Source organism: Bombina bombina, chromosome 1, assembly GCF_027579735.1.
Source record: "Bombina bombina isolate aBomBom1 chromosome 1, aBomBom1.pri, whole genome shotgun sequence".
Classification (NCBI taxonomy): Eukaryota; Metazoa; Chordata; class Amphibia; order Anura; family Bombinatoridae; genus Bombina; species Bombina bombina.
In genome coordinates, this window is record NC_069499.1 from 414,272,069 (window position 1) to 414,298,514 (window position 26,446).

The following is a 26,446-nucleotide window of genomic DNA, read 5'->3' on the forward strand; positions in this document are numbered from 1 at the left end:
AATTTTGATGAATTAAAATGCCCCTGTTTTTAATCGAATTTTTAAAAACCGGGCACTTTAGCATCAAAATTGACATTCACTTTAAGAGAAAAAAACTGCAACAACAACAGATTAGCCAAAACTTAATTCATAGTCACTAAATGAACAAGCATGTCCATAAATCAATCAGGCATTTCCTACCTTCACAGAAATATTAATACTGAATTTAGCCAATCTATAAAAAGGGCCAGTTGACATGGAAATCGGTTTTCAGAGCAATCTCAGTCTGTCTATCTATAGGATGTTTAAATGAAGGTAGCATCTGTGACATCACCTGGCCATCCAACCAATTCTGATAGTTCTATCAATCGTTATTTTAAAAAAAAAAAAGATAGATAATCCCTTTATTACCTATTCCCCAGTTTTGCATAACCAACACTGTTTTATTAATATACTTTTTACCTCTTTGATTACCTTGTATATAAGCCTCTTCAAACTGCCCTTTATCGTAGTGCTTTTTACAAACTTGCATTTTAGTCAATTAGTGCTGGTTCCTGCATAACTCCATAGGAGTGAGCACAATGTTATCCATATGGCACACATGAACTAGCACTGTCTGGCTGTTAGAAGCTTATAAAATAAACTGAGATATGGGCTTAGAAACAGGCAGACATTGCTTTTTTTATGTTATAAATATATTAATATAGCAATGTTGGTTGTGCAAAGCTGGGGAATGTGTAGTAAATGTGTTATCTATCTTTTAAAGCAATAAAAAAAATCAAGTAGACTGTCTGTTTAAAGCCTTAATAGATACTCTAGCCTGGCATAGAAAAGTTATAATTATAAAATTCAAAATAACATAATGAATAAGAAACAAATGTAGCTTTAACAATTTGTCAATAGAGATGTCTCATTTTGCTGTTCTTTAAAGGGACATTAAATACTTTGTGTAAGCTTTGTAATGAGGTAATTCCCTGCCTTTCTCTCTCTAGTCATGGGTTGACGTGTTAGCATATGTGCAGCAACTCTCCTTCAGATACCTGCAATGAGAAGCCTAGGTTCCAAAATGGCAGCACCCATAATTTGAGTGAGGTACATGAAATGTTATTGTTTAATGTCCATTTATGATCTGAGGCTTATAAGGTGATTTCAGGCAAATTTGTGATTTTACCAGTGCTGCAAACTGGAAATTAACCCATAATCAAAAACCGCTAATAGTAGGAAAAAGGTAGAGCGAGAGTAAGAAGAATGGCTTCTACTAAAAAAAAAAAAACACACATCAAATTAACACCTTGAAGAGTCACTGTAAGAATTGAGGCTACACCTCTAAAAAAAAAAAAAATATTTAGTGAAAATATTTTTGTGCTATCAATAAATCTATGAGCTGGTCATAAACGTACTGTTGCTCTGGTCTTCAAGGAAGAATTAACAAAGAAGATTTTTTTACTGGTGAAATAACACAAAGGTTGCAAGAAGATCTCAAAATCCACATATTAGTTCTTAATTCTCTTTATAACAGGAAAATTAATTAATTCCTCTGAAACAATAGTATCACAACAAACACAGATTTTAATCTGCCTTTCTGCTGAAAATTTAATTGTAAAGAAAGAAAAAGAGCTGCCCTGGGGGGACCTATGTGAAGTTGGCACCCCATGTTTGTAAAAACTGAATTAAAATATACCATTCGTTTATGCTGATTTGTGCCGCAAAAACCAACGTTTGTGCTGGTTTGGTTTAGGAGATATTGCACATTATTTTTTAATGAAACCCCACCCACTTTGCACCCCATGTTATGCAATTTTAAAAACAAATATACCATTTGTTTGTGCTGGTTTGTGCCGCAAAAACGAACATTTGTGCCGGTTTGGTTTCGGAGATATAGCACATTATATTTGCTGAAACTCCGCCCACTTTGCACCCCATGTTATGCAATTTTAAAAACAAATATACCATTTGTTTGTGCTGATTTGTTCTGCAAAAACGAACGTTTTTAATGGGCAGACTTTTTAATGGGCAGCCTACACAGAGGTCCCTCTCTGCCCCCACGGAAGCAGCCGGTCATGGAAAAGGAGGAGGTGCGCTCTGAATAGTGTTCTATATAGAGCGCACCCTCCTTTTTGTTGCCGGAGTTCTGTCAAATTGACAGCAATTAGGCGCGGGCACGGCTCCCCTCTATGGAGGGCGCCTGTAGGCACATGCCTACTCTGCCTCATTACAAATCTGGCCCTGTAAATGCCACATTAACCTCTCTGGTGCAATATTAACCCTCTTACATTTTACTTTCTGGTGCAGTGTTAAAGGGACAGTATACACCAATTTTCATATAACTGCATGTAATAGACACTATTATAAAGAATAATATGCACAGATACTGATATAAAAATCTGGTATTAAACCATTTAAAAACTTACTTGGAAGCTCCCAGTTTACCTCTGTTTAAAAGGTTAATTGAGCATCCATTTCAAGTGTGAAATATCAGACACTCCCCCTCCCTCTTCCTTTGCATATGAAAAGACCCTTTACACAAACAGAAGCAAGGTGGAGTAGGTATACTTCGGTATTCTCCTAAAACTTTGGGGCTTGGTTAGGAGTCTCAAAATCAGAGCAATGCTATTTAAGAATAAGCAAAAACTATCAGTTTTTAAAAAACAAAACAAAAAAAACAACTTTATGAGATATATAAATAGATCATCTACAAAACATTTATGCAAAGAAAAAAATGAATGTATAATGTCCCTTTAATCACTGGTGTTCTATATTTCCCTTAACACAACACAACACAAACGTTTGTTTTTAAAATTGAATAACATGGGGTGCAAATTGGGCAGGGTTTCATAAAAAAGAATGCGCTATATTTCCGAAACGTTTGTTTTTGCTGCACAAATCAGCACAAACGCAGCACAAATAAATGGTATATTTGTTTTTAAAATTGCATAACATGGGGTGCAAAGTGGGCGGAGTTTCAGCAAATATAATGCATAATTTCTCTGAAACCAAACTGGTACCAACGTTCGTTTTTGCGGCACAAATCAGCACAAACGCAGCACAAACAAATGGTATATTTGTTTTTAAAATTGCATAACATGGGGTGCAAAGTGGGCGGGGTTTCATAAAAAAATAATGTGCAATATCTCCTAAACCAAACCGGCACAAAAGTTGTTTTTTGCGGCACAAATCAGCACAAACGCAGCACAAACGAATAGTATATTTTAATTCAGTTTTTACAAACATGGGGTGCCAACTTCACATAGGTCCCTGGGGGGGGGCTTGTAACTATGTCATTCTTTATTAGAGTAATAGAACCTACAGGCTCTATGCGCTGTAGAAAATAATATTATTTATGCTTAACTGATTAATTTATTTCATGGTGGTGAGAATCCACAATCCATTACTCCTGGGAATTATACTCCTTACTCCTGGGAATTATACTCCTGGCACTAGGAGGAGGCAAAGATCCCACAACACCCAGAGCTCTTAAAACCCCTCATACACTACTGGAAACTATTCTGATGTAAAGCGAAGCTAGAAAAGAAGAAGGCAGGAAAAGAAAATACAAGAATAAAAAGGAGCATGGGACTGCTGCCAGGAAAAAACTATTACAATGGAAAACATTTTTTGGGGGGGCTTGTGGATTTTCACCACCATGAAAGAAAGAAATGTATCAGGTATGCATAAATTATATTTTCTTTCATAAAGGTGGTGAGAGTCCACGATCCATTACTCCTGGGAACTAATACCCATGATGTGGTAGAATTTAAAGAAAGTATGTAAGGAAGACAAAAAAAACTGCCTTGCAAATTGAATCAAGAAGGGCCTCAAACTTTTATCATCAAATTTGCTTTGTTCTCTAGGTATTCTTAGTTGAAAGCTAAACCTAGGTAGGCTCATATGATAATTTCTAAGCCCTTGAAGGCTTCCCCTTATCTCAATCCATTTGACATTTTTTCACAGCTAGAGGGCGTTAGTTTGTGTGCCATATAGCTAACATTCTGCTCTCGTCTGTGGAGTTACTTATGAGTGGTCAATGATTGCCTAAAATGCAAGTCTGTCAAAATATCTGTAATAAGAGGGCAGTCTGCAGAGGCTCAGATACAAAGTAATCATAGAGGTAAAAAGTATATTAATATAACAGTGGTGGTTATGCAAAACTGGAGAATAGGTGATAAAGGGATTATCTATCTTTTAAAAAAATAAAGATTCTGGAGTAGACTGTCCCTTTAAAGGCCTGTAAAGTAGCAACTGATCTGGTAGAGTGGGCTGTAACCCATTTAGAAGGAAACTGAACCACCAAGTAAGCTTTATGAAAAAGCTTTAACCAAGAGGCTAACGAAACGGCAGTAGCCATTTGACCCTTTCTGTAACTAGAAAAAGTAATAAATAAGCTAAAAGATTATCAAAAATCCTTAGCCGTCTGCAAAATAGAAATGTTGCTCTGACAACATCTAAATAATTGAGAAGCTCCTCATTGGAATACTTTTGATTAAATAAAAAACAGAGAGCAACAATCATAAGAAACCACCTTGGGCAAAAGTTCATACTTAGTTCTCAAACGGCCTTATCCTGAAAAAAAAAACCAAGATAAGGATGCTCACACCAAAGAGCAGACAAATCAGAATCTCTTATAGCAAATGAAATAGCCAAAAGAAACAAAACCTTCCTGGACAAAAGTTGAATATCCAAAACATGCATTGGTTCAAAAAGGAAGAACCTGCTAAATTCTGAAAACTAAATAAGATTCCTGAAGGAGAAATTGGCAGTTAAAGAGATTATCAGACCTCCTTTTTACGCTTAATTAGAGGGGGCATGGCTGCCAACATCTCAGATAAAGTAGAGCGTCCTGGACTAAAATTTGAAGAATCTCCCCTGTGTAGTACAGAGGGAGGACAGATATCTTTAGAAGCAAGAGCCTCATTAGACTGATCAGAATGCATAAGATGGTTCATACATGATTGAAAAACACTGTTTCCAGTAGATAGCCAATCCAGTGATGTACACGGGTATATATATATATATATATATATATATATATATATAGAGAGAGAGAGAGAGAGAGAGAGAGAGAGAGAGAGAGAATAACGTTGAACCGACAGGAGCTGGCTAGGGACCCACGCCTGAGATCAACTCCCATAGGGTGTTCTTGTGCTACTACTTCGACAACCCTCTGTCTAGACTGTAGCTCTCTGAGGGGAAACTGGGAATCAAATCCCTGGAGCACCTCCCTTCTTCATTTTGCCACAGTACATCCATTCCTGGTTGTTTTTCATAGTAAATGCTTGAACACATTAAAAGATCACTTGACAAGAATACCCACTGACCACAGGTATCCATCATACAGTTTGGAGGGCATAACTTCAACCGCATTTTGTACTGAATGGGGGTCAAAGTATATCTTTCTTTGTCATAGCAAAACATTCTAAAGCTGTACGCCTGCATTACCTTATATAAATATATATAAGGGGCACTCTGCAGACATCTGTGAGGTTTCTACCTACTGCAAAAAGTCACAAGACATTATACCCCACAATCATATAGCAAATATTTCAACACAGGAGTGTGAGAGAGATAAGAGTTTTGAGAACATAATTATAACTGTTTATTTTGTTGTGGTTTATTATATATTTTCATATTCCCAGACATAACCTACTAAATTCTTTACTCATTACATAAATAATCTTTCTCCAACATAGGTGTGTCCGGTCCACGGCGTCATCCTTACTTGTGGGATATTCTCTTCCCCAACAGGAAATGGCAAAGAGCCCAGCAAAGCTGGTCACATGATCCCTCCTAGGCTCCGCCTACCCCAGTCATTCTCTTTGCCGTTGCACAGGCAACATCTCCACGGAGATGGCTAAGAGTTTTTTTGGTGTTTAAATGTAGTTTTATCCTTCAATCAAGTGTTTGTTATTTTAAAATAGTGCTGGTATGTACTATTTACTCTGAAACAGAAAAGAGATGAAGATTTCTGTTTGTAAGAGGAAGATGATTTTAGCAAACGTTACTAAAATCGATTGCTGTTTCCACACAGGACTGTTGAGATGAAGTAACTTCAGTTGGGGGAAGCAGTTGGCAGACTTTTCTGCCTGAGGTATGACTGGCCACATTTCTAACAAGACTTTGTAATGCTGGAAGGCTGTCATTTCCCCTATGGGGACCGGTAAGCCATTTTCTTAGATTAAGTAAAAGAATAAAGGGCTTTATAAGGGCTTAAAAAACTGGTAGACATTTTTCTGGGCTAAAACGATTACTTTGCTAAGCATATTTGGCAGATTATAACTCTTAATAGTTATTATAATCTTGGGGATTGTTGTTAAAAAACGGCAGGCACTGTATGGACACCTTTTTCAGATGGGGGCCTTTCCTAGTCATAGGCAGAGCCTCATTTTCGCGCCACTAATGCGCAGTTGTTTTTGGAAAGCAAGGCATGCAGATGCATGTGTGAGGAGCTAAGAACCACTGAAAAAGCTTATAGAAGGCGTCATTTGGTATCGTATTCCCCTCTGGGCTTGGTTGGGTCTCAGCAAAGCAGATACCTGGGACTGTATAGGGGTTAAATGTAAAAACGGCTCCGGTTCCGTTATTTTAAGGCTTAAAGCTTTCAAATTTGGTGTGCAATACTTTTAAGGCTTTAAGACGCTGTGGTGAAATTTTGGTGAATTTTGAACAATTCCTTCATGCTTTTTCGCATATTCAGTAATAAAGTGTGTTCTGTTTAAAATTTAAAGTGACAGTAACGGTTTTATTTTAAAACGTTTTTTGTGCTTTGTTGACTAGTTTAAGCCTGTTTAACATGTCTGAACCATCAGATAAGCGATGTTCTATATGTATGAAAGCCAAGGTTTCTCCCCATTTAAATATATGTGATAATTGTGACAGTGTCCAAACAAAGTAGGGACAATGATGCCACAGATAATAATATTGCCCAAGATGATTCCTCAAATGAGGGGAGTAAGCATGGTACTGCATCATCCCCTTCTGTGTCTACACCAGTTTTGCCCACACAAGAGGCCCCTAGTACATCTAGTGCGCCAATACTTATTACCATGCAACAATTAACGGCTGTTATGGATAATTCTATTGCAAACATTTTTTCTAAAATGCCTACTTATCAGAGAAAGCGCGATTGCTCTGTTTTAAACACTGAAGAGCAAGAGGACGCTGATGATAACGGTTCTGACATACCCTCACACCAATCTGAAGGGGCCAGGAGGGAGGTTTTGTCTGAGGGAGAAATTTCAGATTCAGGAAAAATTTCTCAACAAGCTGAACCTGATGTTGTAACATTTAAATTTAAATTAGAACATCTCCGCGCACTGCTTAAGGAGGTATTATCTACTCTGGATGATTGTGACAATTTGGTCATTCCAGAGAAATTATGTAAGATGGACAAGTTCCTAGTGCCCCCCGATGCTTTTCCTATACCCAAGCGGGTGGCGGACATAGTAAATAAGGAGTGGGAAAGGCCCGGCATACCTTTTGTTCCTCCCCCTATATTTAAGAAATTATTTCCTATAGTCGACCCCAGAAAGGACTTATGGCAGACAGTCCCCAAGGTCGAGGGGGCGGTCTCTACTCTAAACAAACGCACTACTATTCCCATAGAAGATAGTTGTGCTTTCAAAGATCCTATGGATAAAAAATTAGAGGGTTTGCTTAAAAAGATGTTTGTTCAGCAAGGTTACCTTCTACAACCAATTTCATGCATTGTTCCTGTCAACTACGGCAGCGTGTTTCTGGTTCGAAGAACTAGAAAAGTCGCTCAATAAAGAATCTTCGTATGAGGAGGTTATGGACAGAGTTCAAGCACTTAAATTGGCTAACTCTTTTATTTTAGATGCCGCTTTGCAATTAGCTAGATTAGCGGCGAAAAATTCAGGGTTTGCTATCGTGGCGCGCAGAGCGCTTTGGCTAAAGTCTTGGTCAGCGGATGTGTCTTCCAAGACAAAATTGCTTAACAGCCCTTTCAAGGGTAAAACACTGTTTGGTCCTGATTTGAAAGAGATTATTTCAGACATCACCGGGGGAAAGGGCCACGCCCTTCCTCAGGATAGGTCTTTTAAGGCTAAAAATAAGCCTAATTTTCGTCCCTTTCGCAGAAACGGACCAGCCTCTAATTCTACATCCTCTAAGCAAGAGGGTAATACTTCTCAACCCAAACCAGCCTGGAGACCGATGCAAGGCTGGAACAAGGGTAAGCAGGCCAAGAAGCCTGCCACTGCTACCAAAACAGCATGAAAGGATGGCCCCCGATCCGGGACCGGATCTGGTGGGGGGCAGACTTTCTCTCTTTGCTCAGGCCTGGGCAAGAGATGTTCAGGATCCTTGGGCACTAGAAATAGTTTCTCAGGGTTATCTCCTGGAATTCAAGGAACTACCCCCAAGGGGAAGGTTCCACAGGTCTCAATTATCTTCAAACCAAATAAAAAGACAGGCATTCTTACATTGTGTAGAAGACCTGTTAAAGATGGGAGTAATTCATCCAGTTCCATTAGGAGAACAAGGGATGGGGTTTTACTCCAACCTGTTCATAGTTCCCAAAAAAGAGGGAACATTCAGACCAATTTTAGATCTCAAGATCCTAAACAAATTTCTCAGGGTTCCATCGTTCAAAATGGAAACCATTCGAACGATCCTTCCTACCATCCAGGAAGGTCAATTTATGACCACGGTGGATTTAAAGGATGCGTACCTACATATTCCTATCCACAAGGAACATCATCAGTTCCTAAGGTTCGCTTTTCTGGACAAGCATTACCAGTTTGTGGCACTTCCATTCGGATTAGCCACTGCTCCGAGAATTTTCACAAAGGTACTAGGGTCCCTTCTAGCGGTTCTAAGACCAAGGGGCATTGCAGTAGTACCGTACTTGGACGACATCCTGATTCAAGCGTCGTCTCTGTCAAAAGCAAAGGCTCATACGGACATCGTCCTAGCCTTTCTCAGATCTCACGGATGGAAAGTGAACATAGAAAAAAGTTCTCTGTCCCCGTCAACAAGAGTTCCCTTCTTGGGAACAATAATAGACTCCTTAGAAATGAGGATTTTTCTGACAGAGGTCAGAAAATCAAAACTTCTAAGCTCTTGTCAAGTACTTCATTCTGTTCTTCGTCCTTCCATAGCGCAGTGCATGGAAGTAATAGGATTGATGGTTGCAGCAATGGACATAGTTCCTTTTGCACGAATTCATCTAAGACCATTACAACTGTGCATGCTCAGACAGTGGAATGGGGATTCTACAGACTTGTCTCCGACGATTCAAGTAGATCAAAGGACCAGAGATTCACTCCGTTGGTGGCTGATCCTGGACAACCTGTCACAGGGAATGAGCTTCCGCAGACCAGAGTGGGTCATTGTCACGACCGACTGGGAACCCCTGAAAGCTCAGGGTCTATGGTCTCGGGAAGAATCTCTTCTCCCGATAAACATTCTGGAACTGAGAGCGATATTCAATGCTCTCAAAGCTTGGCCTCATCTAGCAAAGGCCAAATTCATAAGGTTTCAATCAGACAACATGACGACAGTTGCATATATCAACCATCAGGGGGGAACAAGGAGTTCCCTGGCGATGGAGGAAGTGACCAAGATAATTAAATGGGCGGAGGATCACTCCTGCCACTTGTCTGCAATCCACATCCCAGGAGTGGAAAATTGGGAAGCGGATTTTCTGAGTCGTCAGACATTCCATCCGGGGGAGTGGGAACTCCATCCGGAAATCTTTGCCCAAATAACTCGATTATGGGGCATTCCAGACATGGATCTGATGGCCTCTCGTCAGAACTTCAAGGTTCCTTGTTACGGGTCCAGATCCAGGGATCCCAAGGCGACTCTAGTGGATGCACTAGTAGCACCTTGGGCCTTCAACCTAGCTTATGTATTCCCACCGTTTCCTCTCATTCCCAGGCTGGTAGCCAGGATCAATCAGGAGAGGGCTTCGGTGATCTTGATAGCTCCTGCGTGGCCACGCAGGACTTGGTATGCAGACCTGGTGAATATGTCATCAGCTCCACCATGGAAGCTACCTTTGAGACAGGACCTTCTTGTTCAAGGTCCATTCGAACATCCGAATCTGGTTTCCCTCCAACTGACTGCTTGGAGATTGAACGCTTGATTTTATCAAAGCGTGGGTTTTCAGATTCTGTAATAGATACTCTGATTCAGGCTAGAAAGCCTGTAACTAGAAAAATTTACCATAAGATATGGAAAAAATATATCTGTTGGTGTGAATCTAAAGGATTCCCATGGAACAAGATAAAAATTCCTAAGATTCTTTCCTTTCTACAAGAGGGTTTGGAGAAAGGATTATCTGCAAGTTCTCTGAAGGGACAGATCTCTGCTTTATCTGTTTTACTTCACAAAAGGCTGGCAGCTGTGCCAGATGTTCAAGCATTTGTTCAGGCTCTGGTTAGAATCAAGCCTGTTTACAGACCTTTGACTCCTCCCTGGAGTCTAAATCTAGTTCTTTCAGTTCTTCAAGGGGTTCCGTTTGAACCCTTACATTCCGTAGATATTAAGTTATTATCTTGGAAAGTTTTGTTTTTGGTTGCAATTTCTTCTGCTAGAAGAGTTTCAGAGTTATCTGCTCTGCAGTGTTCTCCGCCCTATCTGGTGTTCCATGCAGATAAGGTGGTTTTGCGTACTAAGCCTGGTTTTCTTCCGAAAGTTGTTTCCAACAAAAATATTAACCAGGAGATAGTTGTACCTTCTTTGTGTCCGAATCCAGTTTCAAAGAAGGAACGTTTGTTACACAATTTGGACGTAGTCCGTGCTCTAAAATTCTATTTAGAGGCTACTAAAGATTTCAGACAAACATCTTCTTTGTTTGTTGTTTATTCTGGTAAAAGGAGAGGTCAAAAAGCAACTTCTACCTCTCTTTCTTTTTGGCTTAAAAGCATTATCCGATTGGCTTATGAGACTGCCGGACGGCAGCCTCCTGAAAGAATCACAGCTCACTCCACTAGGGCTGTGGCTTCCACATGGGCCTTCAAGAACGAGGCTTCTGTTGACCAGATATGTAAGGCAGCGACTTGGTCTTCACTGCACACTTTTGCCAAATTTTACAAATTTGATACTTTTGCTTCTTCGGAGGCTATTTTTGGGAGAAAGGTTTTGCAAGCCGTGGTGCCTTCCATTTAGGTGACCTGATTTGCTCCCTCCCTTCATCCGTGTCCTAAAGCTTTGGTATTGGTTCCCACAAGTAAGGATGACGCCGTGGACCGGACACACCTATGTTGGAGAAAACAGAATTTATGCTTACCTGATAAATTACTTTCTCCAACGGTGTGTCCGGTCCACGGCCCGCCCTGGTTTTTTTAATCAGGTCTGATGAATTATTTTCTCTAACTACAGTCACCACGGTATCATATGGTTTCTCCTATGCATATTTCCTCCTGTACGTCGGTCGAATGACTGGGGTAGGCGGAGCCTAGGAGGGATCATGTGACCAGCTTTGCTGGGCTCTTTGCCATTTCCTGTTGGGGAAGAGAATATCCCACAAGTAAGGATGACGCCGTGGACCGGACACACCATTGGAGAAAGTAATTTATCAGGTAAGCATAAATTCTGTTTTTAAGGGACAGTCTACTTGAACATTGTTGTTGTTTAAAAAGATAGATTATCCTTTTATTATTCATTCCACAGTTTTGTATAACCAACACTGTTATTTTAATATACGTGTTACCTCTATGATTACCTGTATCTAAGTCCCCACGGACTGCCCCTAATTGCAGTGGGGTTTTTTTTGTTTTGTTTTTAGGTTTTTACAATCTTGCATTTTAGCCAATTAGTGCTGGTTCTTGTGAAGCCATTATCATTCTCCACTGAACTAAGCACAATGTTATCTATTTGGCACACATGAACAAGCATTGTCTGGCTGTAGTGCAAGATTGTAAAAAACTGTAATACTGATCAGGGGAATCTTAGAGGCTATAAAATATATTAATATAACAATATTGGTTATGCAGAGCTCGGGAATGGGGTAGTAAAGGTTTTATCTATCTTTTTAAACAATAAAAAAAAATCAAGCAGACTGTCCCTTTAAGCATAAAGCTCAATTTGATTTTCTGTTATATACCATTACTAAAATGTTTTATTCTTATTGTATATTCATTTTTGCATATAGGTGGCGAGAGTCCACAAGCTTGTTACTGATGGGATATACATTCCTACCAGGAGGAGGCTAAGTTTCCCAAACCTCAAATGCCTATAAATACCCCTCCCACCTCACTCATACCTTAGTTTAAAATGTTTGCCTCCTTAGGAGGTGGTGAAGCATAAACATCTTGGGCTTTCAAGAATGAAACTTGGTCTTCTTTGCTTCTTTACTATTACTTTTACCATTTTTATGTTTTTGCCTCTTCAGAAGCCGTTTTTGGTAGAAAGGTTCTTTAGGCAGCGGTCTGTTGGATTCTAGTGCCTGAATTTATTTATTTATTTTTGGTTTTATAAGACTAATTATTTTTTGGATTTTATTTCTCATTGAAAATAGCTGTTTTTTATTTATCCCTCCCTTTATTGTTACTCGTGGACTTCCACATCTTGAGTATTATATCCCATCAGTAATAAGCTTGTGGAGTCTTTTTTTTTTTTTCTCCCTGCTCTTGTTTCTTGCTTTTACTCCTTAACGCCTCACCAACTTGGCTATACGTTAAACTGAGGTATGAGGGAGGTGGGAGGGGTATTTATAGGCTCTTGAGGTTTTGGAAACTTTGCTGCCTCCTGGTAGGAATGTATATCCCATAAGTAACAAGCTCATGGACTCTCGCCACCATGAAAGAAATTAATTTGTTAGGTAAGTTCATACATAAATTATGTTTTTCTGGTACATACATGTATGTATATATGTGTTTGGGTATAATATATATATTTTTTTTATTTTATTTGTTTTTAATTAAATTTTTTAAATGCTTTCCCTAAATTCTCTATATCAATGCTCTTGTTAATGCACATTGAAAAAAAGTTAAATTTTTCTTTTGGTTGCATGCAGTCTTGTCATGAAAAATGTATAACTAGACAATTTGCCACTATGAAAATCTAAGCAATAAAATAAGCAATCCAAGCAAAAACTAATTAGTGGTTTGATGAAGCAAATATTGCAGAGTAGTAAAATAAATAATACTAAAACAAAACATATACACAAAACATATTGTAGTCTTTGTTTTCACTTATTTAGTCTGCCATTAAATTAATAGTAACTATAAAATATCTAACTTTTTTTAGCAAACAAATAATATGGCATCCAGCCGAGCAGTTAGGCGTGTGAGCTCTGTTCCTTCAAGATCACAATCACCCTCTTATGTAATTGGCTCTGGAGTTTCTCCATCTAGAGGGTCATTGAGAACTTCTCATGGAAGTGCATATGGCTCTCCATCGGTAACAGATCCAAGGCCACTTCCTACTTCAAACATATATTCTTCTACTACATTGCCTTCTCAGAGAGCTGCTTCCCCATACACTGTGCGCAGATCAAACTCACCAACAACTGTGAGAAGATTTGGTTCAATTACTTCCAGGCAAAATTCAAATCCAAATAGTATGACTTCATCTTATCAGACCCTAGGGACATCTGTGCGAGTTGGTTCACCTCTGACCTTATCTGATGCACAAGCAAGAAGTGGTACTTCATCCCAAGCTCCAGTGGGAACCTCCTCCTCTCCAAAGCGGGCTGGAATGACCGCAGTTCCACAGCACCTGGGGACTTTACAAAGGAACTTGCATGATATTGACATTGGTCAGCAACAGTATGACATTTATGAACGAATGGTTCCACCACGACCTGACAGCCTTACAGGTAGGTACATAGCACATTTAACATCTGGGACATATTTTAAATGTATGGCTTTATATATATATATATATATATATATATATATATATATATATTTCTATGTAATTGTAATTATTAATTTAATTTATCTAAATGCATGTTATTCACCTCTCTATGAAAGATTACAATATGTAGCTTAGTATTTTTGTACTTATCAACAGTCAAGCAATGCATTGCAAAAGATGTGCATAAACATGTGTTTCTGAAACCTTTAAGCTGCCATTTCATTCAAACAGGTGGGGAGAGTCCACAATTCATTATTCTTGGGGATTGCTCTTCTCTACCACCAGGTGGAGAGAGAGATTCCTAAACCCCAAGAGCTCTATAAAAACCCTCCCACCTCACACATACCTCATTCCTTAATTTGCCTCTGCTGGAGGTGGTTGAAGAATGAAGTTGTACATTTGAATATTCAGAGAGAGGGGTTTTCAGAGCAAGACACTTGTCAGAGGGATGTATATGGTAATGATTTGTGATTCTTTTTTTACCTCAAGGGAAACCCTCCATAATTGGTCGCAGGGATTTGCCTCCCTTTATGGATTACAATATACTCCTATTCCATAACCTCTGCTGATATGTTTCAGTACTTGTTTAGCTATCTGTTGTTTGTTTCCTAGTGGACAAGTGTCTATTGGTGAGTATATTTTATTAAATATAGCATGCCTATAGCTATGTTATGGGCACTTTTTAATATATATATATATATATATATATATATATATATATATATATATATATAGCCCTGGGATAGATACTTTTTACTATTGTTTTGCGCTTGTCTGCTTTTTTGGTGCACTTTGTATTTTGTGCGTAGGGTTACGTGTGGCACAGTTGTGCACGCCGGGTTAACGCTTGTTGGGTTAGCGCATGTCCCTTTGTTATTCTATAGTTTACTCGCACATTGGCCAGTTTACGCACAACGGGTTAGCACACGTTTGTCCTTGGCTATGCACGCGTCTAATTTGGGCACACTAAATTACTTCTTAGCTATTAGTTTTTTATTGTGCATTATTTCTAGCTGATGAGCATTATCTGTCCTCTGATTTGATGTTAATGTTTCCTGCTTTGTTTTGCAGTTCCGCTTAGCGCACATTGTACCTATGAGTTTATTTAAAAAGCTACTTAGGAGGGGGTAAGTGGTGTCTATTCCTCAAGAACTTTTTTAAGGGAGTTCTAGCGTTTATTGCATTTCTTTGCCATATACTATAATGGAGCAGTCGGATTTTTGTCCCTAAATCTACCCAAGAAACTGAATCTCCTTAACACCTTTTCTACCATTATTTTTCTCCAGCTCTTTATGTGGCTAATGTTTAGATTTGATTATGCTATTAGACCAATCTAGTACTGTTTTTTTGGGTGTTGATGCACCTACTGTTTGTTCATTACAGGAGAATACTTGAAGTTTATCAAGGCTGCAGTTTCTTAGGCTTTGGCTGCTCTTCCACCTTCAAACAAGCGTAAAAGGCCCAATCAGATTTTACCTTCTACATGTACTATTCACTATGTGTCCTGAGACCAGGGATACTGTTTTGTCTTCATATGGTGTGAATTCCTCTAGTTATGATGAATCTTCATCTGATGATGAAACCTTTCCTTTTCTTTTTAATGACACGATGAGTCCACGGATCATCTTAATTACTAATGGGATATTCACCTCCTGGTCAGCAGGAGGCAGCAAAGAGCACCACAGCAAAGCTGTTGAATAGCTCCTCTCTTCCCTCCCACTCCAGTCATTCTCTTTGCCTACATTAGTGATAGGATGTGGTAAAGTGAGGTGTTAAAGGGACAGTCTAGGCCAAAATAAACTTTAATGATTCAGATAGAGCATGTAATTTTAAACAATTTTCCAGTTTACTTTTATCACCAATTTTGCTTTGTTCTCTTGGTATTCTTAGTTGAAAGCTTAACCTAGGAGGTTCATATGCTAATTTCTTAGACCTTGAAGGCCACCTCTTTTCTGAATGTATTTTAACAGTTTTTCACCACTAGAGGGTGTTAGTTCACGTATTTCATATAGATAACACTGTGCTCGTGCACGTGAAGTTATCTGGGAGCAGGCACTGATTGGCTAGACTGCAAGTCTGTCAAAAGAACTGAAATAAAGGGGCAGTTTGCAGAGGCTTAGATACAAGATAATCACAGAGGTTAAAAGTATATTATTATTATAACTGTGTTGGTTATTCAAAACTGGGGAATGGATAATAAAGGGATTATCTATCTTTTAAAACAATAAAAATTCTGGTGTAGACTGTCCCTTTAAATAATATTCTTCAATCAAGAGTTTATTATTTTTTAAGTTGTACAAGATTGTGCTGCTTTGTTCTAGGGTGTAGCCATAGTCCAAATCAGTCTCTTCATTAGAGCAATGGTGGCTTTAGAGCAATGGGAACTTGTGGGATATAATTCTCACTGCGCCTCCCATACATTTATGCTGCCCTATTCCTGATAGCCTAAGTAAGATTACTCAGGCTTTATCTTTTTCCACAGGGCTATAGGAGGGAGAGGACCTCTTAAACCTGCTGAGCTGCCCTGCTGTCGGGCAGAATTAAAAGGTAAGGGCTGACTTTTTATTCTGGGTCTGGAGAAGCTCAGAGGAAGTGGAGCACTTTATTGGGACATAACTCAACTCCTATCTAGATAGAGGAGGGGATCCTGTGACAGCACGTTGTTAGCAGGCACTGGGGCTGAGAACTAGAAGGTGGCTTTTACTCTTGGCAATACCTTGGACTGAGTAAATTAAAAGGGACTCAGGAGGAGGTGTTTGTGTGGGTCACACATAGGGGCTCTAGTGCCATCTTACAGGCGGTAGCAAGATTTATCCCCAAGTTCGCAACAGGGTTTGCAGAAAGGGTTCAGTTAGCTCCCGGTGGCCTATCTCTAATACATAATAATGGCGACCGGGAGATTGTTAGTTGTTATGCCCACGATGGGCGGAGCTAGTTTTGGCGCCGTTTTGGGCTGCACTATCTATCTCTAGGCACAATAGCATGGTGACTGGGAGATAGTGTTATCACGCCCACGAGGGGCGGAGCTATGTTTGAGGCTGTGTTAGGCTGCGCACTCTACATCAATTCCGATCTAACGGAAGGTAGAGCAATTATCTAATTCTAGCAAAGTCTTGAGTGTTTTCCTTATATATGTGGGGCCGGCCAGCGCTATATAAAAAAAGCTGCAGACCGGATCTGTTTATGATTACAGAAGTAACCTTTATTTTATGTACATTTTGGTAATAAACAAAGTTTGCAATGTATTATTCTGATGGCCAGATGGCACCTCAGCAAGATTATACTGAGGTGTAGATACGTTATGCTATATTTGCATGCTAATCTAAGTTATTTCTGCACATCTTAGCCTACGCATGCTCAAGAATTTTCCATGACGAAAATTGTGTCTGGAGCGCGCTCCCGTTTGGCTCATGCGCATTGGATCGTTTAGGCAAGAAACAGCATCTGCTGTCGCGGACGGCTCCAAAAGTACTAAAGCTGTTCTTGTTTACAAATAACATAGTACTCAATGAACGCTTTGTTATTCATTGAGTACTATGTTACTAGCGCATTGGAGACACTGGTAAACCGCCGATTTGCGCATGGGCATTAGAGAGTATCTTCGTGACCGCGCATTAGAGATACGTATCGAGCGGGTGGGAATGCTCTATACGTCACATAACGGCAATATGGGAAGTAAATGATGGGAGGAGTTTGCCCTGTAACGGTAGGAAAAAACATAATTAATTAAAGCCTAATTTTTTTCAACAAATGAGAATTTTCTTTTTAGCGATCATAGTAAACTTATTATATTCTAAGCATTGATGAATCCTAGGGGTATTAACTTTACCTTCACTTTAAGAAATTCCAGCTGTTTATTTGTGTAATTCATCCTTTGTGACTCAGGATGGACCAGGAAGCCCTACGACTAAAAAAGTTAGTTTAAAATTTAAAGAGACATTAACATTTTTTATGTGTTATTTTTTTATTAAAAACGTTCCAACTGACTCAAGTTGGACCAGGAGGCCCTGCTAGGGGTCTCTTGTTTTAGGATGGGATGCCAATGTGGTACTCCCAATCCTTTTCTATTTCTCGTTTATTGAGAGATCTTTTATTGATAAAGATAAACTTGTTCTGAACCTACTCCTCTTTAGGCACATGCTGCTTAGGAGCCTATTGACAAGGGTCAAAATATGCCACAAATTTCTCCTAAGGTGTCCCAAAAATTTTATAGCCCACATGCAGTGCCCTGCGTTTCCTCTCACACTCCACCTGGAGTTATCTTGTAATTAATGCATTGTCTGTTTTTCCCACGCTGTAAAAGGGAAAAGTGCAAGAGGACATATTTTCAATCAAGGAATAGTGTGATTGATTCAGTTGTATCTGATCCAAATGTTTCTTTCCTGTAACTGAAGGAGGAAGATACTGCAGTAGTATCTGATAAGGAATTCTCAGACTCATATCTGATCCTGAGTTTGTTGTCCTTCTGTCTTAGCTTGAATACCTCCATTTGCTACTTGAGGAGTTTTTAGCTACCCTGGGTGACCCCGTCATTACCGGTGTAGTCTAGCCATGAGTGTTCAGTAGGTTACACTAATATTGTGATGTGCCCTTCAGGGTGGAAGTATTTCCTGTACCAGATAGGGCTATAGAATTTTTGCTAAGGCATGGGAGATGCCCTTTTTCTCCTTCCCTTAAAAGGAATACGATACCCAGGGTGGATGAGAATTCCACGCTAGCCAAGGGAGATACTTTTCGCATGGAGGATAGTGGTTCCTTAAGGACTCTATGCAGGAGAAAGACCCTATGGATAGAAGTTAGAGAGTTTACATTGTCAACCTGCTGCTGGTATGGCTACTGTCTCCAGTGCGGCGGCGTACTAGTTTGATGCATTGTCTGTTTCTATTGGACAGATACCCCTCTCGCAGGGATAGGTTAAGGACCTTAAGTTAGTAGTCTCCTTTAATACAGAGGTTTATTAAGTTTGGAGCTATGATTCAGGCTTTGCCATATTAGCCCGCAGAGTACTATGGTAAGATCTTTATCTGCTGATGTTTCATCTACAGGATAAGAAAAATAGTGTAAAGGGACGTCAGAGATAATTTTGTTCCTTTTGAGATTTCTAGGGAAATCCTTCCACTCCTTCTCCCATGCAGAAGCAGTTTAAGCTTTCCTGGAGACCCTATCAGGCTTAGTATAGGGGAAAACAGTCCAAGAAGCCTGCTGTTGAATCAAAGACAGCATGAGGGGGGTGCACCCGATTCGTAACGGGGCACTGTTTCCTTTTTCAATCAGGTTTGGTTTTGTGATCATGATCCCTGGGGGATGTACATTGTGTCCCAGGGATACAAATTAGACTTCATGATTTTTCCTGCTTTCAAGACATAGGGAGAGGCGTTCTTACACTGTGTACGGATCCTCTCCGACCTGGGAGTGACAGTTCCTGGTCCAATGCAGGAATGAGGTCGGGGATACTATTCCTATCTGTTCGAGGTTCCCAAAAAGGAGGGAATCTTCAGACCTATTTTAGAATCCACACAGGGTTCTCAAAGTGCTGTATTTCAAGAGGGAAACTATTTATCTAATCTTTCGTTGGTCCAAAAGGGTCAATTAAGACCACGGGAGAATTGAAGGATGCATACTAAATGCATGTTCCCATCAATGAGGACTATCTCTTAATTTTCTAAAGTTTTTCTTTTCAAGACAAACCTTTCAACTCGTGACCTTTTTCAGCCTGGTCACAGTTCTCAGAATTTTCTTGAGGGTTCTGGGTTCACTGTTGGTGGTACTTCGATTGCGTAACACTGCAGTGACAACATTCTGGTTCAGGCGCCTTTCTTTCAACGAGCCGGATTACGCACAATTTTTTCTGCGGTCTCCTGAATGGAAGGTCAATTTGGAAAAGAGTTCCTTAGTTCCAACTACAAGGGTAGTTTTTCTTGGAAAACTATATTAGTCTCCTCATCAATGAAGCTGACAGTAGTCAGGAATTCAAGAATTTTTTCGATTCTTGCCTAACTCGACAGTCACATCAGTGGCTCAGTGCAGCATTTAAGAATACTTTGGTGGTTGTCTCTGGATCTTTGCTCCCAGAGAACCTGCTTTCAAAGTTCTTCTGGGTGAATGGGCCAACAGTTAGCCAGCCTGTGGGCTGGGGAACTGTTTGGGGCCTTCTAAGAGCAGGGAATATGGACTTCCCATAAGCATTTGAAAAATGAGAGTGATCTTCAATCCTCTCCTAGTCTGACCTCAGCTTCGGCGAGGTTTATCAGGTTTAAGTTGGATCATACTTCATCAGTGGTGGGAATTATGGCTGGGAGTGCTTTCCAGCCTGATTCTCCATGGGGTCAGTTGCAATTGAATTTCATGATTTCTCATCAAAATGTTAAGTGCCTGAGGTACGGATTGAGGTCAAAGGTCCCTCAGACTGTTCTAATAGACGCCTTGGCATTAACTTGGAATTTCAATATGGCATATTTAATTCCTCCATTTGATTTTTCTCCTGGAGCCTTTGCTCGAACTAAGCAGGAGAGGGCGCCGGTGGGCCTCATTTCACTGGCGTGGGCCGCAGAATTGGTATGCAGTCCTGGGGGACATGTCACATCTTCCACCTGGGAGTCTCCGTGGAGGAAGGACCTTCTATGTCAGGGACCTTCTTTTATCCGAAAATATTTTCCCTGAAGTTATCTACTGGAAGATGGAAGCTTTACTTTGTACAAGCATAGATTAGGAATTGGTCATTGAGACCATGAATCAGGCTTGTAAGCCTGTGTCTAGAAGATCTTTACCCATATGATATGGTGTAAATATTTATATTGGTGTGAATCCAGAGGATACTCTTAAAGGGAATAGGGATCGGATTCCTAGAATTTTCTACAAGTCATAGCTGCCTTGTCTATTTTGTTTCAGGTTCGTCTGGCGGTCTTCCCAGACATACATTCGTTTGGTCAGGCCTTGGTCAGAATCAGACCTGTGTTCCAACAAGCTACTCCTCCATGGAGTTTGAATTCGTTCTTAAAGTTCTTCAAGGACTCAGTTTGAGCCTAGACATTACTTATATATTAAATTGTTATCTTGGACAGTTTTATTTCTTCTGCTCTCAGAGTGTCAGAACTCTCGGCATTACAGTATGAGTCCCCTTACCTTATTTTTCTTTCTGATAAGGTAGTTTTACGTACTAAATTAGGATTTCTTCCTAAGGTTGTTTCTGATCGGAACATTAATCAGGAGAGTATTGTTCATTTCTTGTGTTCTAATCCTACTTCTCAGAAGGAACGGCTTCTGCACAATTTGGACGTAGTCTGTGCTTTAAAGTTTTACCTTCTGCCTTGTGTTTGGTTTTCTCAGGAAAACGTAAGGGACAGAAAGCTACGGCTACTTCTCTTTCTTTTTGGTGGAAGAGTATCTTACGTTTTGCATTTGAGACTGCTGGATAGCAGCCTTCCAGAGGCAGAGTTGCGGCTCATTCCACGAGGGCCATTGCTTCCTCATGGGCATTCAAGAATTAAGCTTCTGTGGATCAGATTTGCAAGGCTGCAGTTTGGTCCTCTGTTCACACTTTTTCAAAGTTCTATAAATTTGACACTTTTGCTTTGGCTGAGGCCGCTTTTGGGAGAAAGGTTCTTCAAGCAGTGGTGCCTTCCGTTTAGGTTCCCTGTCTTGTCCCTCCCGTATCATCTGTGTACTCTAGCTTGGGTATTGAATCCCATTAGTAATTAAGATGATCCGTGTACTCATTGCGTCATTAAAAAGAAAAGAAAATTTATGCTTACCTGATAAATGTATTTCTTTTTTGACAAGATGAGTCCACGGCCCGCTCTGTTTTGAAAGACACGTTGGTTATTATAAACTTCAGACACCTCTGCACCTTGGTTTTTCCTTTCTATCTTTAACTTCGGTCGAATGACTGGAGTGGGAGGGAAGGGAGGAGCTATTTAACAGCTTTGCTGTGGTGCTCTTTGCCGCCTCCTGCTGACCAGGAGGTGAATATCCCATTAGTAATTAAGATGATCCGTGGACTTGTGTCAAAAAATAAATACATTTTAAGACTGTTGTTAATCTTCCTGAGGTTTTCCCTATTCCTTATGCTGTCTCTGACGTGATTTCTAGGGGATGGTCTAAGCCAGGCCATTCTTTTAATTCTTTCTGCAAGGTTTAAAAAGTTATATCCTTTACCTGTTGCTAGCACAGAGTTGTGGGAAACTGTTCCCAAGGTGGATGGGGCAAATTTCCACTCTGGCTAAACTTACTACTATTCCTTTGGAAGACAGTACTTCTTTCTCCAACATAGGTGTGTCCGGTCCACGGCGTCATCCTTACTTGTGGGATATTCTCTTCCCCAACAGGAAATGGCAAAGAGCCCAGCAAAGCTGGTCACATGATCCCTCCTAGGCTCCGCCTACCCCAGTCATTCTCTTTGCCGTTGTACAGGCAACATCTCCACGGAGATGGCTTAGAGTTTTTTAGTGTTTAACTGTAGTTTTTCATTATTCAATCAAGAGTTTGTTATTTTCAAATAGTGCTGGTACGTACTATTTACTCAGAAACAGAAAAGAGATGAAGAATTCTGTTTGTATGAGGAAAATGATTTTAGCAACCGTAACTAAAATCCATGGCTGTTCCACACAGGACTGTTGAGAGCATTAACTTCAGTTGGGGGAACAGTTTGCAGTCCTTTGCTGCTTGAGGTATGACACATTCTAACAAGACGATGTAATGCTGGAAGCTGTCATTTTCCCTATGGGATCCGGTAAGCCATGTTTATTACGATTGTAAATAAGGGCTTCACAAGGGCTTATTTAGACTGTAGACATTTTTTGGGCTAAATCGATTGATATTAACACTTATTTAGCCTTGAGGAATCATTTATTCTGGGTATTTTGATATAATTATATCGGCAGGCACTGTTTTAGACACCTTATTCTTTAGGGGCTTTCCCAAAGCATAGGCAGAGTCTCATTTTCGCGCCGGTGTTGCGCACTTGTTTTTGAGAGGCATGGCATGCAGTCGCATGTGAGAGGAGCTCTGATACTGATAAAAGACTTCTGAAGGCATCATTTGGTATCGTATTCCCCTTGGGTTTGGTTGGGTCTCAGCAAAGCAGATACCAGGGACTGTAAAGGGGTTAAAGCTTAAAACGGCTCCGGTTCCGTTATTTTAAGGGTTAAAGCTTCCAAAATTGGTGTGCAATATTTTCAAGGCTTTAAGACACTGTGGTGAAAGTTTGGTGAATTTTGAACAATTCCTTCATGTTTTTTCGCAATTGCAGTAATAAAGTGTGTTCAGTTTAAAATTTAAAGTGACAGTAACGGTTTTATTTCAAAACGTTTTTTTGTACTTTCTTATCAAGTTTATGCCTGTTTAACATGTCTGAACTACCAGATAGACTGTGTTCTGAATGTGGGGAAGCCAGAATTCCTATTCATTTAAATAAATGTGATTTATGTGATAATGACAATGATGCCCAAGATGATTCCTCAAGTGAGGGGAGTAAGCATGGTACTGCATCATTCCCTCCTTCGTCTACACGAGTCTTGCCCACTCAGGAGGCCCCTAGTACATCTAGCGCGCCAATACTCCTTACTATGCAACAATTAACGGCTGTAATGGATAATTCTGTCAAAAACATTTTAGCCAAAATGAACCCTTGTCAGCGTAAGCGTGGATGCTCTGTTTTAGTTACTGAAGAGCATGACGACGCTGATATTAATATCTCTGAAGGGCCCCTAACCCAATCTGAGGGAGCCAGGGAGGTTTTGTCTGAGGGAGAAATTACTGATTTAGGGAACATTTCTCAGCAGGCTGAATCTGATGTGATTACTTTTAAATTTAAATTGGAACATCTCCGCATTTTGCTTAAGGAGGTATTATCCACTCTGGATGATTGTGAAAATTTGGTCATCCCAGAGAAACTATGTAAAATGGACAAGTTCCTAGAGGTGCCGGGGCTCCCAGAAGCTTTTCCTATACCCAAGCGGGTGGCGGACATTGTTAATAAAGAATGGGAAAGGCCCGGTATTCCTTTCGTCCCTCCCCCCATATTTAAAAAATTGTTTCCTATGGTCGACCCCAGAAAGGACTTATGGCAGTCAGTCCCCAAGGTCGAGGGAGCGGTTTCTACTTTAAACAAACGCACCACTATTCCCATAGAGGATAGTTGTGCTTTCAAAGATCCTATGGATAAAAAATTAGAAGGTTTGCTTAAAAAGATGTTTGTTCAGCAGGGTTACCTTCTACAACCCATTTCATGCATTGTCCCTGTCACTACAGCCGCATATTTCTGGTTTGATGAACTGTTTAAGGTGCTCGATAGTGACTCTCCTCCTTATGAGGAGATTATGGACAGAGTCAATGCTCTCAAATTGGCTAATTCTTTCTCTCTAGACGCCTCTTTGCAATTGGCTAAGTTAGCGGCTAAGAATTCTGGGTTTGCTATTGTGGCGCGCAGAGCGCTTTGGTTGAAATCTTGGTCGGCTGATGCGTCTTCCAAGAACAAGCTACTAAACATTCCTTTCAAGGGGAAAACGCTGTTTGGTCCTGACTTGAAAGAGATTATCTCTGATATCACTGGGGGTAAGGGCCATGCCCTTCCTCAGGATCGGCCTTTCAAGGCAAAGAATAGACCTAATTTTCGTCCCTTTCGTAAAAACGGACCAGCCCAAGGTGCTACGTCCTCTAAGCAAGAGGGTAATACTTCTCAGGCCAAGCCAGCTTGGAGACCAATGCAAGGCTGGAACAAGGGAAAGCAGGCAAAGAAACCTGCCACTGCTACCAAGACAGCATGAAATATCGGCCCCCGATCCGGGACCGGATCTGGTGGGGGGCAGACTCTCTCTCTTCGCTCAGGCTTGGGCAAGAGATGTTCTGGATCCTTGGGCGCTAGAAATAGTCTCCCAGGGTTATCTTCTGGAATTCAAGGGACTTCCCCCAAGGGGAAGGTTCCACAGGTCTCAGTTGTCTTCAGACCACATAAAAAGACAGGCGTTCTTACATTGTGTAGAAGACCTGTTAAAAATGGGAGTGATTCATCCTGTTCCATTGAGAGAACAAGGGATGGGGTTCTACTCCAATCTGTTCATAGTTCCCAAAAAAGAGGGAACGTTCAGACCAATCCTAGATCTCAAGATCTTAAACAAATTTCTCAAGGTCCCATCTTTCAAGATGGAAACCATTCGAACTATCCTTCCTTCCATCCAGGAAGGTCAATTCATGACCACGGTGGATTTAAAGGATGCGTATCTACATATTCCTATCCACAAGGAACATCATCGGTTCCTAAGGTTTGCATTCCTGGACAAACATTACCAGTTCGTGGCGCTTCCTTTCGGATTAGCCACTGCTCCAAGGATTTTCACAAAGGTACTAGGGTCCCTTCTAGCTGTGCTAAGACCAAGGGGCATTGCAGTTGTACCTTACCTGGACGACATTCTGATTCAAGCGTCGTCCCTCCCTCGAGCAAAGGCTCACACGGACATCGTCCTGGCCTTTCTCAGAGCGCACGGCTGGAAAGTGAACGTGGAAAAGAGTTCTCTATCCCCGTCAACAAGGGTTCCCTTCTTGGGAACAATTATAGACTCCTCAGAAATGAGGATTTTTCTAACAGAGGCCAGAAAGACAAAGCTTCTGGACTCTTGTCGAATACTTCATTCCGTTCCTCTTCCTTCCGTAGCTCAGTGCATGGAAGTGATCGGGTTGATGGTAGCGACAATGGACATAGTTCCTTTTGCGCGCATTCATCTAAGACCATTACAACTGTGCATGCTCAGTCAGTGGAATGGGGACTATACAGACTTGTCTCCAAAGATACAAGTAAATCAGAGGACCAGAGACTCACTCCGTTGGTGGCTGTCCCTGGACAACCTGTCACGAGGGATGACATTCCACAGACCAGAGTGGGTCATTGTCACGACCGACGCCAGTCTGATGGGCTGGGGCGCGGTCTGGGGATCCCTGAAAGCTCAGGGTCTTTGGTCTCGGGAAGAATCTCTTCTACCGATAAATATTCTGGAACTGAGAGCGATATTCAATGCTCTCAAGGCTTGGCCTCAGCTAGCGAGGACCAAGTTCATACGGTTTCAATCAGACAACATGACGACTGTTGCGTACATCAACCATCAGGGGGGAACAAGGAGTTCCCTAGCGATGGAAGAAGTGACCAAGATTATTCTATGGGCGGAGTCTCACTCCTGCCACCTGTCTGCTATCCACATCCCGGGAGTGGAAAATTGGGAAGCGGATTTTCTGAGTCGTCAGACATTGCATCCGGGGGAGTGGGAACTCCATCCGGAAATCTTTGCCCAAGTCACTCAACTTTGGGGCATTCCAGACATGGATCTGATGGCCTCTCGTCAGAACTTCAAAGTTCCTTGCTACGGGTCCAGATCCAGGGATCCCAAGGCGGCTCTAGTGGATGCACTAGTAGCACCTTGGACCTTCAAACTAGCTTATGTGTTCCCGCCGTTTCCTCTCATCCCCAGGCTGGTAGCCAGGATCAATCAGGAGAGGGCGTCGGTGATCTTGATAGCTCCTGCGTGGCCACGCAGGACCTGGTATGCAGATCTGGTGAATATGTCATCGGCTCCACCCTGGAAGCTACCTTTGAGACGAGACCTTCTTGTTCAGGGTCCGTTCGAACATCCGAATCTGGTTTCACTCCAGCTGACTG

At 40.9% G+C, this 26,446-nt stretch overlaps 1 protein-coding gene across 7 annotated transcripts in view; it reads left to right on the forward strand.

Annotated features, from left to right (window-relative positions):
- Positions 1-26,446, forward strand: part of PKP4 (plakophilin 4) — a 784,378-nt gene that overhangs the window by 425,073 nt on the left and 332,859 nt on the right. For 6 of the 7 annotated variants that reach the window (XM_053698322.1, XM_053698321.1, XM_053698324.1 and 3 more), the window contains one exon: positions 13,192-13,762. In XM_053698322.1, coding sequence (XP_053554297.1) covers positions 13,192-13,762 — 571 coding nt within the window. The remainder of the gene's footprint in view (positions 1-13,191; positions 13,763-26,446) is intronic. The other variant, XM_053698326.1, reaches the window with a different exon arrangement.